Genomic DNA, 18,478 nt, shown 5'->3' on the forward strand with positions numbered 1-18,478 from the left:
TTACGCCTCTTGATGTAATCCCCCGTGGATTTCGAGGTGTGTTTAGGATCATTATCCATTTGTAGAAGCCATCCTCTCTTTAACTTCAGCTTTTTCACAGATGGCATCAAGTTAGCATTCAAAATTTGCTGAAATTTTATTGAATCCATTTTTCCTTCTACTCGTGAGATGTTCCCTGTGCCACTGGCTGCAATACAACCCCAAAGCATGATTGATCCACCCCCATGCTTAACAGTTGGACAGAGTTTCTTCTACAAACGTACCTTTGCTCATTCCGGCCAAAAAGTTCAATTTTAACCTCATCGGTCCACAGAACTTGTTTTCAAAATGCATCAGGCTTGTCTATATGTTCATTTGCAAAGTTCAAATGCTGATTTTTGTGGTGAGGACGTAGAAGAGGTTTTCTTCTGATGACTCTTCCATGAAGACCATATTTGTACAAGTATCTCTTTATAGTGGTATAGTGAACCACAACTCCACTGTCTGCCAGATCTTTCTGGAGGGATTGTGCAGTCAAACGTGGGTTTTGAATTGTTTTTCTCACAATCCTGCGAGCTGTTCTGTCTGATATTTTTATTGGTCTTCCAGATCTTGCTTTAACTTCCACTGTTCCTGATGACTGCCATTTCTTAATTATATTCCGAACAGAGGATATTGACATCTGAAAACATTTTGCTATCTTCTTATAGCCTTCTATATTGTGAGCGTCAACTATTTTCAGTTTCAGATTTCTAGACAAATGCTTAGAAGAACCCATGGTGTTGATTGTTGGGGCAAGGTCAGATGAGTCTGGGCATTTAAAACCTTTGAGATTGACATTACCTGGTCTTCCCAGATGATGATTGAGAACAATCCATGACACTGGCAGGTCTCAGCTTTGCAAAGGGGGCAGTGCATGCTATAAATTTTGCAGGGTGCCCAAACTTTTGCAGATGCCATTTTTTTTGTTATTTTGAAAGTGTAAATGATGGAAATAAAATCTAACTTTTGTTGACATATTATAAGAATGTCTAATCTGTAATTTGATGCCTTTTTGGAGATTTTTCCATCTTTCCTTGGTTTCTTTATTCACATTAATACAAATTTTTACCTGGGGTGCCCAAACTTTTGATCCCCACTGTATAATACTGCCTCCTATATACAACAATATAACTACTATAATACTTTCTCCTATATACAAGAATATAACTACTATAATACTGCTCCTATATACAACAATATAACTACTATAATACTGCCTCCTATATATAACAATATAACTACTATAATACTGCTCCTATATACAAGAATATAACTACTATAATACTGCTCCTATATTCAAGAATATAACTACTATAATACTGCCTCCTATATACAAGAATATAAGTACTATAATACTGCCTCCTATATACAACAATATAACTACTATAATACTGCTCCTATATACAAGAATATAACTACTATAATACTGCTCCTATATACAAGAATATAACTACTATAATACTGCTCCTATATACAAGAATATAACTACTATAATACTTCCATCTATATACAAGAATATAACTGCTATAATACTGCTCCTATGTACAAGAATATAACTACTATAATACTGCTCCCTATATACAAGAATATAACTACTATAATACTGCTCCTATATACAAGAATATAACTACTATAATACTGCTCCTATGTGCAAGAATATAACTACTATGATACTGCTCCTATATACAAGAATATAACTACTATAATATTACCTCCTATATAAAAGAATATAACTACTATAATACTGCTCCTATGTACAAGAATATAACTACTATAATACTGCTCCTATGTACAAGAATATAACTACTATAATACTGCCTCCTATGTACAAGAATATAACTACTATAATATTGCTCCTATGTACAAGAATATAACTACTATAATACTGCTCCTATATACAAGAATATAACTACTATAATACTGCTCCTATATACAAGAATATAACTACTATATTACTGCCCCTATATACAAGAATATAACTACTATAATACTGCTCCTATATACAAGAATATAACTACTATAATACTGCTCCTATATACAAGAATATAACTACTATAATACTGCTCCTATATACAAGAATATTACTACTATAATACTGCCCCTATATACAAGAATATATCTATTATAATACTGCTCCTATATACAAGAATATAACTACTATAATAATGCTCCTATATACAAGAATATAACTACTATAATACTGTTCCTATATACAAGAATATAACTACTATAATACTGCTCCTATATACAAGAATATAACTACTATAATACTGCTCCTATATACAAGAATATAACTACTATAATACTGCTCCTATATACAAGAATATAACTACTATAATACTGCTCCTATATACAAGAATATATCTACTATAATACTGCTCCTATATACAAGAATATATCTACTATAATACTGTCCCTATATACAAGAATATAACTACTACAGTGGGGATCAAAAGTTTGGGCACCCCAGGTAAAAATTTGTATTAATGTGCATAAAGAAGCCAAGGAAAGATGGAAAAATCTCCAAAAGGCATCAAATTACAGATTAGACATTCTTATAATATGTCAACAAAAGTTAGATTTTATTTCCATCATTTACACTTTCAAAATAACAGAAAACAAAAAAATGGCGTCTGCAAAAGTTTGGGCACCCAGCAGAGTTAATATTTTGTACTGTACTTTGAGATTTCTGGGCTGTCTGTCACGCACTGCTCTTTTAAGGTCTATCCATAGATTTTCAATTATGTTGAGTTCAGGAGATTGTGAAGGCCATGGCAAAACCTTCAGTTTACGCCTCTTGATGTAATCCCCCGTGGATTTCGAGGTGTGTTTAGGATCATTATCCATTTGTAGAAGCCATCCTCTCTTTAACTTCAGCTTTTTCACAGATGGCATCAAATTAGCATTCAAAATTTGCTGAAATTTTATTGAATCCATTTTTCCTTCTACTCGTGAGATGTTCCCTGTGCCACTGGCTGCAATACAACCCCAAAGCATGATTGATCCACCCCCATGCTTAACAGTTGGACAGAGTTTCTTCTACAAACGTACCTTTGCTCATTCCGGCCAAAAAGTTCAATTTTAACCTCATCGGTCCACAGAACTTGTTTTCAAAATGCATCAGGCTTGTCTATATGTTCATTTGCAAAGTTCAAATGCTGATTTTTGTGGTGAGGACGTAGAAGAGGTTTTCTTCTGATGACTCTTCCATGAAGACCATATTTGTACAAGTATCTCTTTATAGTGGTATAGTGAACCACAACTCCACTGTCTGCCAGATCTTTCTGGAGGGATTGTGCAGTCAAACGTGGGTTTTGAATTGTTTTTCTCACAATCCTGCGAGCTGTTCTGTCTGATATTTTTATTGGTCTTCCAGATCTTGCTTTAACTTCCACTGTTCCTGATGACTGCCATTTCTTAATTATGTTCCGAACAGAGGATATTGACATCTGAAAACATTTTGCTATCTTCTTATAGCCTTCTCCAGCTTTGTGAGCGTCAACTATTTTCAGTTTCAGATTTCTAGACAAATGCTTAGAAGAACCCATGGTGCTGATTGTTGGGGCAAGGTCAGATGAGTCTGGGCATTTAAAACCTTTGAGATTGACATTACCTGGTCTTCTCAGATGATGATTGAGAACAATCCATGACACTGGCAGGTCTCAGCTTTGCAAAGGGGGCAGTGCATGCTATAAATTCTGCAGGGTGCCCAAACTTTTGCAGATGCCATTTTTTTTGTTATTTTGAAAGTGTAAATGATGGAAATAAAATCTAACTTTTGCTGACATATTATAAGAATGTCTAATCTGTAATTTGATTTTTCCATCTTTCCTTGCTTCTTTATTCACATTAATACAAATTTTTACCTGGGGTGCCCAAACTTTTGATCCCCACTGTATAATACTGCCTCCTATATACAAGAATATAACTACTATAATACTTTCTCCTATATACAAGAATATAACTACTATAATACTGCTCCTATATACAACAATATAACTACTATAATACTGCCTCCTATATATAACAATATAACTACTATAATACTGCTCCTATATACAAGAATATAACTACTATAATACTGCTCCTATGTACAAGAATATAACTACTATAATACTGCTCCTATATACAAGAATATAACTACTATAATACTGCCCCTATATACAAGAATATAACTACTATAATACTGCTCCTATATACAAGAATATAACTACTATAATACTGCTCCTATATACAAGAATATAACTACGATAATACTGCTCCTATATACAAGAATATAACCTCTATAATACTGCTCCTATATACAAGAATATAACTACTATAATACTGCTCCTATGTACAAGAATATAACTACTATAATACTGCCTCCTATATACAAGAATATAGCTACTATAATACTGCTCCTATATACAAGAATATAACTACTATAATACTGCCTCCTATATACAAGAATATAACTACTATAATACTGCTCCTATATACAACAATATAACTACTATAATACTGCTCCTATATACAAGAATATAACTACTATAATACTGCTCCTATATACAAGAATATAACTACTATAATACTGCTCCTATATACAAGAATATAACTACTATAATACTGCTCCTATATACAAGAATATAACTACTATAATACTGCTCCTATATACAAGAATATAACTACTATAATACTGCCTCCTATATATAACAATATAACTACTATAATACTGCTCCTATATACAAGAATATAACTACTATAATACTGCTCCTATGTACAAGAATATAACTACTATAATACTGCTCCTATATACAAGAATATAACTACTATAATACTGCCCCTATATACAAGAATATAACTACTATAATACTGCTCCTATATACAAGAATATAACTACTATAATACTGCTCCTATATACAAGAATATAACTACGATAATACTGCTCCTATATACAAGAATATAACCTCTATAATACTGCTCCTATATACAAGAATATAACTACTATAATACTGCTCCTATGTACAAGAATATAACTACTATAATACTGCTCCTATATACAAGAATATAGCTACTATAATACTGCTCCTATATACAAGAATATAACTACTATAATACTGCCTCCTATATACAAGAATATAACTACTATAATACTGCTCCTATATACAAGAATATAACTACTATAATACTGCTCCTATATACAAGAATATAACTACTATAATACTGCTCCTATATACTATGACTATGGTGGCGGACTAAGACAATGATTTGATGGTGGTGCCTGGAGCCGGACCCTTACCGATCAGATATCAGTGGCCTACAGTATCCTGAGGATAGCCATCAGTCATGTATGATTGGAGACAACCTATTGTAATGGAGGACATGCAGTAATATGACTATAAGCAGTCATTACATGGGGTGCGGCTCCTCATTACAGAGACGTCTCCCGTACACAGATCTATTGAGTAATATTTACTGAGATGAAGATGTCATTTTGTTGCCATTACAGATAATGAGGTAATGACAAATAACGAACCGAGCTGGATTAGAATGTCACCTGTATAATAGGGCACTCTAATATACACAGATATAACGTCCTGACAACCCTGCAAAGGGGGCACACATAGCACCTTAATGTACAATTTTGCTGCAGCATGGGAGGGGCTGTTCACAACATAAATAAAAAAAAAAATTCCATAAACAAATTATACGTGCTCGAAAATAGATACAATAAAAACTGCAACTCATTCTGCAAAAAATGAGCCCAACTAAAAAATGTCATGCTATGGCTCTTTGGATGCGCTAATGACAGAAGGAAACATATACAACCTTATTAAAGGGGTACTCCGGTGGAAAACTTTTAACTTTTTTTTAAATCAACTGGTGCCAGAAATTTAAACAGATTTGTAAATTACTTCTATTAAAAAATCTTAATCCTTCCAGTACTTATTAGCTGTTGAATACTACAGAGGAAATTATTTTCTTTCCATTTTAAGAACTGTCCAGAGTAGGAGAAAATCCCCATAGCAAACATATGCAGTTCCTAAAATGGACAGAGATGTCAGCAGAGAGCACTGTGCTCGTGATATCAGCAGAGAGCTCTCTGTTCCAAAAAGAAAATAATTTCCTCTGTAGTATTCAGCAGCTAATAAGTACTGGAAGGATTAAGATTTTTTAATAGAAGTAATTTACAAATATGTTTAACTTTCTGGCACCAGTTGATTTAAAAAAAAAATAATAAATAAAAAATTTCCACCGGAGTACCCCTTTAAAGGGGTACTCCGCCCCTAGACATCTTATCCCCTATCCCCAAAGGATAGGGGATAAGATGTCTGATCGCGGGCATCCCGCTGTTGGGCTGCTGCACCCAGCGTTCTTTAAGAGTGTCGGGTGCAGCGCCGGAGGCTCGTGACATCACGGCCACACACGCTGAATGCAAGTCTATGGGAGGGGGCGTGACAGCTGTGTAGTAGCCGTCACACCCCCTCCCATAGACATGAATGGAGGGGGCATGGCGTGACGTAACGTTGCAGCACCGGCCCAGAGATCACGGGGGTCCCAGCGACCGGAACCCCCGTGATCAGACATGTTATCTCCTATCCTTGGGATAGGGGATAACATGTCTAGGGGCGGAGTACTCCTTTAAACTCTTGAAATAACCCCTTCAAGGTTGGTTAGACATGGTACTTGTACATGAAAAGTTTTGCAGCCGTACATGTTGGTGGAGATTTTAAAGCTTTGCCCATATTCACTACGCTGAATTTAAATAAAGCTGCCATGATTTCTAAGACAATAGACGTCTGGGTGCAGGTGGCAATTTTATTAAAAGTGGCATGTGATGAGGCCAGGCCCCCTTAAAGAGGTACTCCACTGCCCCCGCGTTCGGAACATTTTGTTCCGAACACTGGGTGTGGGCTGCGTGGGTCGTCATGTCATGGCCACACCTCCTTAATGCAAGTCTATGGGAGGGGGGTTGGTACCGCCACGCCTCCTCAATGCAAGTCTATGGGAGGGGGGTTGGCACCACCACGCCTCCTCAATGCAAGTCTATGGGAGGGGGGTTGGCACCGCCACGCCTCCTCAATGCAAGTCTATGGGAGGGGGGTTGGCACCACCACGCCTCCTCAATGCAAGTCTATGGGAGGGGGGTTGGCACCGCCACGCCTCCTCAATGCAAGTCTATGGGAGGGGGGTTGACACCACCACGCCTCCTCAATGCAAGTCTATGGGAGGGGGGTTGGCACCGCCACGCCTCCTCAATGCAAGTCTATGGGAGGGGGGTTGGCACCGCCACGCCTCCTCAATGCAAGTCTATGGGAGGGGGGTTGTCACCACCACGCCTCCTCAATGCAAGTCTATGGGAGGGGGGTTGGCACCACCACGCCTCCTCAATGCAAGTCTATGGGAGGGGGGTTAGCACCGCCACGCCTCCTCAATGCAAGTCTATGGGAGGGGGGTTGGCACCGCCACGCCTCCTCAATGCAAGTCTATGGGAGGGGGGTTGGCACCACCACGCCTCCTCAATGCAAGTCTATGCTAGACTTGCATTGAGGAGGCATGGCCATGACATCACGACCCACGCAGCCCGCACCCAACGTTCGGAACTAAATGTTCGGGACGCTGGGGCAATGGAGTACCCCTTTAACGGCCCTCCATGCAAAATCACAACCCCTTCTTGCCCCCTTGGCATGAGCATCACAGACTGCGCCCCTCATGCACATTGATAAACCTCCCCAATTGTGTTCTAATTCTGACAAGATCTCCGTTAGCTGTCAGTCACTGGAATCATTCCATAGAACTGGAATCTATCCTGCTCATATGGCTGTTTGGCTTGTTACTAGACGTCACACACTGTAAGGGTACGTATACAAGTGCATATATTGCTATGTATTCTGCTGAAGATTTTCTGCAGATTTTGCTACCTATCGAAGCAGCAGAATACACGTGTGAATGTACCCTCACAAGACATGCACCTTGATAAGGACACAAGGAGCAGCCTCTACATTTGTTTCCATTCACTGACAGTAAGGACAGATCTTGTAAATGCTGACGTATAAAAAGAAAAAATGATACCAGTAATTTTCAGAACTCGCGATATTTTGCGAATATATTGACGATTATTCGTCCTATGTTCGCGAAATGCGCATATTCGCTATGTTCATTCACTTTTTGTTCCATGCGAAAAATCGAATGGAAAATTTGCATGTGAAAAAAAAAGGAATATTCATCATTACGAATATACAGCACTATATTGTAAATATTTGCGAAATCACGAAGTGCCGATATTCGCTATAAAAATTTTCATTACGAATATTCGTGCTCAACATTGGGAACAGCAAATGACTGCAGGATCAGACTACGTGTAGGGTTTGTACACATGGAAACACATATGTCTGCAGGGAGCTGTATACACAAAACGGAACTCTATGAACTGGAGATAGGAGTAAAAGACACGGCAAAACGGAACGCGCAAACTTGCTTTATTTTTATTTTAGGCGCATTAAAGCAATAGAATAAAGTGATGTGGGCACCATAGTTAGCGTTATATAGACTAGTACCAAGGGGGGGGGGGGGGGGTTTATTAGTAATAACCCCTGTCCTCCCCCATCTCAAATTCACTTTATATTAATGGAGTGCTCCGAGATATAAAAACTTTTCCCCGATCAAAAGGATGGGGGATAAGTATCAGATAAGTGACCCCGCACAATCTTCGCCCAGCTACCCCGGTTCTCCTCCTGAATTAGGTCGACACGCTCCATTTAGAAGGAGAGTCGGGGCCCCGTACAGGAGATCGTGGGGGGTCCCAGTAGTCGGGGCGATCGGAGCAATAGGCGATCTGACACTTATCCCCTATAATTAGGATAGTGGATAAGTGTCAGATCGCGATGGGTTCGACCGCAGGTACCCTCCGCAATCTCCCGCCTGGTGCCCCTGCTCTCCTCCAAAATTGGGCATGTTGACCACTGCATGAAGTGGCGGCTGACACGCCCCCTCCATGCATCTCTATGGGAGAGCCGGAGCGCTGCACTCGGGAATCTCCGACTCTCCCATAGAGATGCATGGAGTGAGCGTTTCCCGCCGCCACTTTGTGCGGTGGTCGACACGCTCCATTTAGAAGGAGAGTCGGGGCCCCATACAGGAGATCGTGGGGGGTCCCAGTAGTCGGGCGATCCAGTAGGCTATGTGACACTTATCCACTATATTTACGATAGGGGATAAGTGTCAGATTGCGAGGGGTCCGACTACTGGTACCTTCCGCAATCTCCCGCCTGGTGCCCCGGCTCTCCTCCTAAATTTGGCATGTTGACAACTGCATGAAGCGGCGGCTGACACGCCCCCTACATGCATTTCTATGGGAGAGCCGGAGCGCTGCACTTGGGAGTCTCCGGCTCTCCCATAGAACTGCAAGAAGGGGGCGTGTCAGCCGCCGCTTCGTGTGGTGGTCAACACGCTCCATTTAGAAGGAGACTCAGGGCCCTATACAGAACTGGAACCCCGCGATCTGACACCAATGGTTGGGGATAGGTGTCAGATCACAGGGGGTCCGACTGCCGGTAGCCCCTGCGATCTCCTGCCCGGTGCCCCGTACTGGTCAGACCCCCAGGATCTGACACGTATCCCCTATCCTTAGGATAGGGGATAAGTTTTTATAACCTGGAGTACTCTTTTGAAGCAAAAAATGGAGCCTCTTAAGGTTATATATCAGGGTATACATCCTATAGTCAGTGCTTCCTCTTTTTGTCTGGTTTTACTGAACATGAAGAGCGATTGCGGTAATAATTTAGAACAAGGTGACGGTCTGTAATAAAATAAAACCTCTATTCCGGACTGACCTCTTTGTGGAATGCACAAACATGGTGTATGATGGGAGTTCTAATCTTTCCAGTCAGGTAAGACCAAAACACAGCAGGTAGTGTTGACAGACAACAAAGGACCAAGGTTTAGATAAAAAAAAAATCCCTTTGTGTTATGTTGTGCAGGAGGAAAAGCCGCTAAGACCGAAATGTGAAATAAGTTTAAAGGCCAATCCTGAAAATCGTGCATGACACCCCGATATCCCAGATCTTCCATGGTATACTTATAGGGGTCTACAAAGCTGAAATGTGAGGAGCTGGAGGACCAATATGTGTGCATGGTGTAATTCTTCATTTCTCCTGTGGCGGTGCTGCAAAAGATATGAACATTTGCAGCCAGCTTCAACAATAGAGTACAGAAGGTCTACAGCAGTGGTCTTCAAACTTTGGACTTCCAGCTGTTGCAAAACAACAACTCCCAGCATGCCCGGACAGCCGTTGGCTGTCCGGGCATGCTGGGAGTTGTAGTTTTGCAATAGTTCACAATTTGGAGACTTAGGATCTATGGGGCACTGACAGAATCAAGTCATACAGACATGTGAAAAGTTTTGATCTATTGGGAGTCTCAGAGCTGAGATCCCCACCGATCTCTAAATATAGCCAGGTGAAGCGCACGGCAGCACACTTCACTCCCCGGCTCGCCACCACTCCAACTTACTCCATTTGACTTCATGGATATATTTAGAGATAGGTGGGGGTCTTTGAACTGTCACCCTGACTGATCAAAAGTTTTGACATGTCTATATGACATGTCAAAAGTGTGGTGGCCCAGTACGGGAGTTGTTACCCCGTACCCTTGCTGCCCTGTCAGGCAGCCTCCCGTCAGTGTCCGTATGGGGTGTGATACAGGGCAGATGGAATTACTTTAGGGGTAGATGGCATTAACCCCTTGTATTCGTGACGCCAGGGCGTGGTTTATCCTCAATACCACCTGAAGGTATACTGCTGGATCCTGGGCTAGGCACGGGGGGCAATAATGACTCCGACGCCAAGTTATGGATAACGGTAGCTTTACTGAGGGTAGACAGATGGTAAAGTCTATACAGTTCAGCCAGGGCCCTCGGAGGTGACCAGTGACTCAGAGACCTTAAGGGCTTGCTGGGACATGTAATAGAATGGGACAATTTAAGGCAGGCCCCGCTGACTTGACAGATGACTTGACTGATGACTGACAATGCTGTGACTGTGGTTACTAGTAGACTTGTAGCTGTAGACTGGACATGAGGCCTCCTATGACTCCAGACACTCCTAGACTCGACTGCACCACAGCTTAGCAGAAAGAGAGCAGAGGATCCACCAAGGGCTTTTATAGGGGAGACTCTGGTGGGATGCCATTGGTCACCCCTAGGTCACCTGGTCACTGATACCACCTGGGTAACAATCACATGACAACTCACATGTTAAACAGTCTTAAAGTGACAACACTTTCTTCACACATTAAACAGTAGGATTATCAGGGTGGGCGGCAATATAAGCCCTACCCCGAAAATAAGACCTAGACCAGGGGTAATCAACTGGCGGACCGCGGTCCTGCCCCCGGCTGCTAAGCAACAGAAGGAGGTCCCGCCGCCGCCAAGAGCTGCAGCTTCCGTATGGTATGAAGGTGGGGAAGTGCTGGTCTCCGCTGGGGATGAAATGTGTAAGGTACTGTAGTTTATTATGGCAGAGGGGTGGGGGCACTGTAGGAGTGGGGAGGACATTGGGGGAAGGGGAGGATGGGGGGCTGTAGCAGTGTGGAGGATGGGGGGCTGTCGGAGGATGGGGGGCTGTAGCAGTATGGAAGATGGGGGGGGGGGTGCGGCATCCTCCACACTGCTACAGCCCCCCATCCTCCACACTCCTACAGCCCCCCATCCTCCACACTCCTGCAGCCCCCCATCAATAAATAAGCCCTACCATGAAAATAAGCCCTAGTGTGTTTTTTGGGGCTAAAATTAATATAAGACCCGGTCTTATTTTCGGAGAAACACGGTATGATACATAATAAACATATTTACATGGGGGATGGATTCAGAGGGGCCCAGATGACACTAAAGGGAGGCTGCCTGACAGGACAGCAAGGGTACGGGGTAACACCTCCCATACTGGGCCACCGCCCAGTTTTTAGAAATGACAGTAATGTTTTAACCCACTGTGATGATGATGATGATGATGATAATAATAATAATAATGTTTCAATATAGGACTAAACTGTTTTGTAAGAGTTTATTGATAATGTCCAGGAGACCCCCAGAGAAAAGAAATATGTGTTGTCTTCTCAGCACCTCCCTGGCTCCTCCCTCTCTCCTGACAGGAAGTTGTGTAGTCCTCTCATTGTTAGTGTGGTGTTGTCTCAACAACTTCCCTGTTCCTCCCTCTCTCCAGACAGAAAGTTGTGTAGTCGTCTCATTGTTAGTGTGGTGTTGTCTCAGCAATTTCCCAGCTCCTCTCTCTCTCTCTCTCTCTCTCTCCTGACAGGAAGTTGTGTAGTCCTCCCATTTGTAGTGTGGTGTTGTCTCAGCAGCTTTCTAGCTCATTCTTCTCTCCCAAAACAACACATCATCTTCTATTGTCTCAGAAGGCATGGCTGGATATTGTCTCAAGCCTCACCCCCAGAGTGATATCATCACCTCTGATCAGCTCCTACAGACTATATTGTGATTTCCCTGTGACATACACTTACACACATTTATATTTACTTGGAGGGAGCCATTATGCCACCTCCCATAGACTTGAATGGAGGGGGGGTGGCGTGATGTCACGGTGGGGGCGTGACGTTACATCATGTCTCCAGTCTCGGAAGTTTCCGACACTGAAGACGCTGCAGGGAGATCGCTGGGGGGTCCATCGAAGGGCCCAGCTGAGGGCCCTCAACGATCAGACATCCTCTGGATTGGAGATAAGTGCTTAGATCCCGGAATACCCTTTTAAGGAAGAATGAGTGGTGGTTACAGAATGCTACAGGCGGAGGAGCAGACAGGGAATGCATACCGCAGGTGCTGCAACCTCATCAACTGACAAATCAGAAGACCCCCAGACACACAAAACAAATGGATTTTTGGTGGTCTGAGAACTTATGGCAGACAAGTAAGCCATTATATAGGCTTCTGCACTGCATTGGGTACAGCATTGCCCAATCTATAATAAAATACAACAATCTACAGCCGTCTAAAAACTTCACCTCCCAGCATTCCCTGCAAGGTTGCAGAACATCGATTGACTCGAGTCAATATATAAAGAGAAAATAAAAGTGGAACATTATCCAGACAAGAGAAAGGGAAGAATTGTAGCTGATTTATTATTGAAAATCGTCTTTAATAATGTATAGCGGATTATTGAAGTGCAGCCAACCAACGGGAACATTCGTAAACTGCGCGGCCTTTGTTATACGGGCAACAGATGTGGCCATTATGGGGGAGGCTTTAGGTAGACAATTCCTTGTGTAACTGCTGAAAGTGCTGTGTAATGTCTCCCTGCAACTTGTCCCCCCTACCATGGGATAGTAATATAGCAGAATGTCACATTACAAAGATTGGCGCCATATATATTTGTGGCACTGTATGAAAGTAAATTGCACCATGATTTATCACAGTGTTTCCCAACCAGAGTGCCTCCAGCTGTTTCAAAACTACAACTCCCAGCATGCCCGGACAGCCTTCGGCTGTCCGGGCATGCTGGGAGTTGTAGTTTTGCAACAGCTGGAGGCACCCTGGTTGGAAAACACTGCTTTATCACATGCTCTATGGACGGTAATTTCAAAGCAGACTTAAAAATTGTGACCTAGGCAGAAACTTCCATAAGAATTCAGATTAAGAAATACTAAAAAAGAACTACAGAACCCATACGGAAATATACGGACAAAGATACAGAATCCTATACAGAGTACGTGGAACCTTAAACTGACCATAGAAAGCCGTCGGAGGTCCTAGCATTCAGAGCGAATTTCTGTCCAATGCCACTATAAATGTTCACCCAAAAATCTTCAGGGGATGAAAAATAAAGCTACCCATATAAAAATAAAATAAAATTATACAAACATTACAGAACCAATGCACTTGGTGCACCAAAAATGTTATTGTTTGCATAAGCCCTGGAGACGCAATCTAAAAATGGGATTGTCCCTTAAAATAATCGTCCGTCTTATTTTGATATATATAAGAGAGAGAGATATGTGATGTATGTAGGGTATATAGATATATATTACTGTATATAATATTATATATTATTATTATATATATTATATATATAAATATATATATATATATATATATATTATTTTATTAATATATTTATATATATATATATATATATTATTACTATTACATATTTTGATTAAGAAATATATATATATACGGTAAGTAACATATATTTTTTATATTTTATTATATTTTATATTATATTATATTTTTATATTATATTATATTTTATTATTATATTTATATTTATTTTATTATATTTATATATTATATTTTATTATTATATTATATTTTATATATTTGTGTGTGTATTAAAAAAAAAATATATATATATATATATATTTTTTTACTAAGAAATAATATATATATATATATATATATATATATAAAATAAATAATGTATACATAATAAATATATATTAAAAAAGTAACACACAACGGCCAGTACCCGCGGCTAATACAGGATATCACCGACCGCCGTGATGCCCTGTATTAACCCTTCAGACGCGGCGATCAAAGCTGACCGCCGAGTCTGAAGCGAAAGTGACACTAACCCGGCTGCTCGGTGAAATCGCAGCGTCCCGAACAGCTTACAGGACACCGGGAGGGACCTTACCTGCCTCCTCGGTGTCTGCTCCGTGCCGGGATCCCCTGCATTGCCGGCGCTCTCCTTCGTCGTCATCCAATAGGAGCGGCGTGTGTAGCGACATGATGGCGCCGACGGAGAGCGAGGATACCGGGCAGCAGAGACGTTCCAGAGTGACGGGGACGCGGTGACAGCAATGGAGGGCGACATCCAGGGCAGCGGTGACGGGTCCGGAGCGGCGGGGACACGTGAGTATAACATCCTATACCTGTGGTCTTCAACCTGCGGACCTCCAGATGTTGCAAAACTACAACTCCCAGCATGCCCGGACAGCCAACGGCTGTCCGGGCATGTTGGGAGTTGTAGTTTTGCAACATCTGGAGGTCCGCAGGTTGAAGATCACTGTCCTATACTTTACATTGTATTTGGTTCAGAATCTTTTTTTTTCTACGGTATATATATGAGTCTAATTAAAAATGTATACACAACGTGTATATATATATATATATATATATATATATATATATATATAAAATAAAAGGAACATATATATATATATATATATATATATATATATAGACATATATATAGGAGTTTAATAGAGAAATGTATATATAATTTTATATATATATATATATGTGTGTGTGTGTGTATATATATATATATTTTATTTTTACTAAGAAATAATGTGTATATATATATATATATATATATATATGAATCTAATTAAAAATGTATACATGCAACAAATATATATATTAAAAAGGAACATATTTTATATATATATATATATATATATATATATATATATGTAACAAATGAGAGCAACAGGGCACTCAACCAGGATCACTTGGTGTATAAATATGTTTATTACTATTAGACATTTTAATAATAATAATAATAAATAAAAAAAAAAAAATATATATATATATATATATATATATATATAGATAGATAGATAGATAGATAGATAGATAGATAACAAATGGGAGCAACGCAGCACTAAACCCAGAGCACATAACCATATATATATATATATATATATATATATATAAACTTTGGTCACAATCCAATAATAACCTCCTATTCTAATGAAACAAAATATAGAAACCCCTTCATAAATGAAGAAAATGAAGCTGTAACTATTCTGCAGCTGCGAAACCACAAGTCCCATCGTGCCCTGCCAACTGCAAGCCTGAAGGATTGCTGGACCTTGTAGTTCCCCCACAGCCAAGTAGCATAATCTGCCCCCAAATCCTCCCCTTGTATCTGTTTGCAGTCCTGATCCATAGAGACCAGTCATCCCCCCCTCTTACCTAATAGCAGGATTATACTGCCCCTCAGACAGGAGTTTGGGCCGGAGAGCAGCTCCATGGACGCATCCTGTCCTGACACTTGTCTCTGCGCTGGGACTGAGACTGCAAACAGCAGCTGCGGCTTCTCTATTTGTCAGTCAAATCCGTCTCTCCTGCCTCTTTATTTGCATTTGAGCCTACAGAGCCTGGAGAAGGAGGAACACCTGCTGCTGCTGCTGGTATTTACCATCCTGTGCCCAGCCAGCCCATCCGCCTCTATAGAGGGTCCTGGCATAAACCAGCCCACTGTGCCCATGTGTTGTGTAGACCAAGCCCAGCAGGTTACACTCCATACTGAATGTCACTATCCAATCCAAATAGCAATGTGTTGTGTATACTGAGAATAATGCAGCTTACATGTGTAGACGTCAACACGTAGACCAGTGTTTCCCAACCAGAGTGCCTCCAGCTGTTGCTAAACTACAACTCCCAGCATGCCCGGACAGCCGATTCCAGCGTGCACAGCAGAATGTCACTATCTGACACAATCCAAATAACAATTTGTTGTGTATACTGAGAATAATACAGTTTACATATGTAGACCAGTGTTTCCCAATCAGAGTGCCTCCAGCTGTTGCAAAACTACAACTCCCAGCATGCCCGGACAGCCAATTCCAGCGTGCACAGCAGAATGTCACTATCTGACACAATCCAAATAACAATTTGTTGTGTATACTGAGAATAATACAATTTACATATGTAGACCAGTGTTTCCCAATCAGAGTGCCTCCAGCTGTTGCAAAACTACAACTCCCAGCATACCCGGACAGCCAATTCCAGCGTGCACAGCAGAATGTCACTATCCGACACAATCCAAATAACAATGTGTTGTGTATACTGAGACTAATACAGTTTATATGTGTATACATCAATGCATGGACCAGTGTTTCCCAATAAGGGAGCCTCCAGCTGTTGCAAAACTACAACTCCCAGCATGCCCAGACAGCCGATTCCACCATGCACAGCAAAATGTCACTATCTGACACAATCCAAATAACAATTTGTTGTTTATACTGAGAATAATACAGTTAACATATGTAGACCAGTGTTTCCCTACCAGGGTGCCTCCAGCTGTTGCAAAACTACAACTCCCAGCATGCCCGGACAGCCAATTCCACCGTGCACAGCAAAATGTCACTTTCCAACACAATACAAATAACAATTTGTTGTGCATGCTAAGAATAATGAGTTTACATATGTAGACATCACCAGTGTCTCCCAATCAGGGAGCCTCCAGCTGTTGCAAAACTACAACTCCCAGCATGCCCGGACAGCCGATTCCACCTTGCACAGCAGAATGTCACTATCTGACACAATCCAAATAACAATTTGTTGTTTATACTGAAAATAATACAATTTACATATGTAGACCAGTGTTTCCCAATCAGAGTGCCTCCAGCTGTTGCAAAACTACAACTCCCAGCATACCTGTACAGCCGATTCCACCGTACATAGCAGAATGTCACTATCCGACACAATCCAAATAACAAATTGTTGTGTATACTGAGACTAATACAATTTACATGTGTATACATCAATGCATAGACCAGTGTTTCCCAACCAGGGTGCCTTCAGCTGTTGCAAAACTACAACTCCCAGCATGCCTGGACAGCCGATTCCACCATGCACAGCAAAATGTCACTTTCCAACACAATACAAATAACAATTTGTTGTGTATGCTAAGAATAATAAGTTTACATATGTAGACATCACCAGTGTTTCCCAATCAGGGAGCCTCCAGCTGTTGCAAAACTACAACTCCCAGCATACCCGGACAGCCGACTCCAGCATGCACAGCAGAATGTCACTATCTGACACAATCCAAATAAGAATTTGTTGTGTATACTGAGAATAATACTGTTTACATATGTAGACCAGTGTTTCCCAATCAGAGTGCCTCCAGCTGTTGGAAAACTACAACTCCCAGCATACCCGGACAGCCGACTCCAGCATGCACAGCAGAATGTCACTATCTGACACAATCCAAATAAGAATTTGTTGTGTATACTGAGAATAATACTGTTTACATATGTAGACCAGTGTTTCCCAATCAGAGTGCCTCCAGCTGTTGGAAAACTACAACTCCCAGCATGCCCGGACAGCCGAAGGCTGTCCGGGCATGCTGGGAGTTGTAGTTTTGCGACAGCTGGAGGCACCCTGGTTAGGATACACTGTGATAAAGCATGGTGCAATATACTTTCATATAGAGCCACAAACATATATGGCGCCAATTTTTGTAATATGGCATGCTGGGAGTTGTAGTTTTTCAGCTGCTGGAGGCACCCTGGTTGGGAAACACTGATAAAAACAGATGGGGACATTACCATATGACTAGACCAGTGTTTCCCAACCTGGGTGCCTCCAGCTGTTGCAAAACTACAACTTCCAGCATGCCCGAACAGCCTTCGGCTGTCTGGTCATTCTGGGAGTTGTAGTTTTGCAACAGCTGGAGGCACCCTGGTTGGGAAACACTGTGATAAAGCATGGTGCAATTTACTTTCATAT

At 41.1% G+C, this 18,478-nt stretch overlaps 1 protein-coding gene across 1 annotated transcript in view; it reads right to left on the minus strand.

The window, feature by feature from the left end:
* HEPACAM2 (HEPACAM family member 2) overlaps positions 1–16,160 on the minus strand; it is a 132,056-nt gene extending 115,896 nt beyond the window's left edge. Inside the window, exon 1 of the mRNA XM_056519011.1 lies at positions 15,935–16,160. Coding sequence (XP_056374986.1) covers positions 15,935–15,992 — 58 coding nt within the window. The 5' untranslated portion in view covers positions 15,993–16,160. The remainder of the gene's footprint in view (positions 1–15,934) is intronic.
* Positions 16,161–18,478: the final 2,318 nt, after the last annotated feature.

This window comes from Hyla sarda, chromosome 5 (genome assembly GCF_029499605.1).
Source record: "Hyla sarda isolate aHylSar1 chromosome 5, aHylSar1.hap1, whole genome shotgun sequence".
In the NCBI taxonomy this organism is placed as follows: Eukaryota; Metazoa; Chordata; class Amphibia; order Anura; family Hylidae; genus Hyla; species Hyla sarda.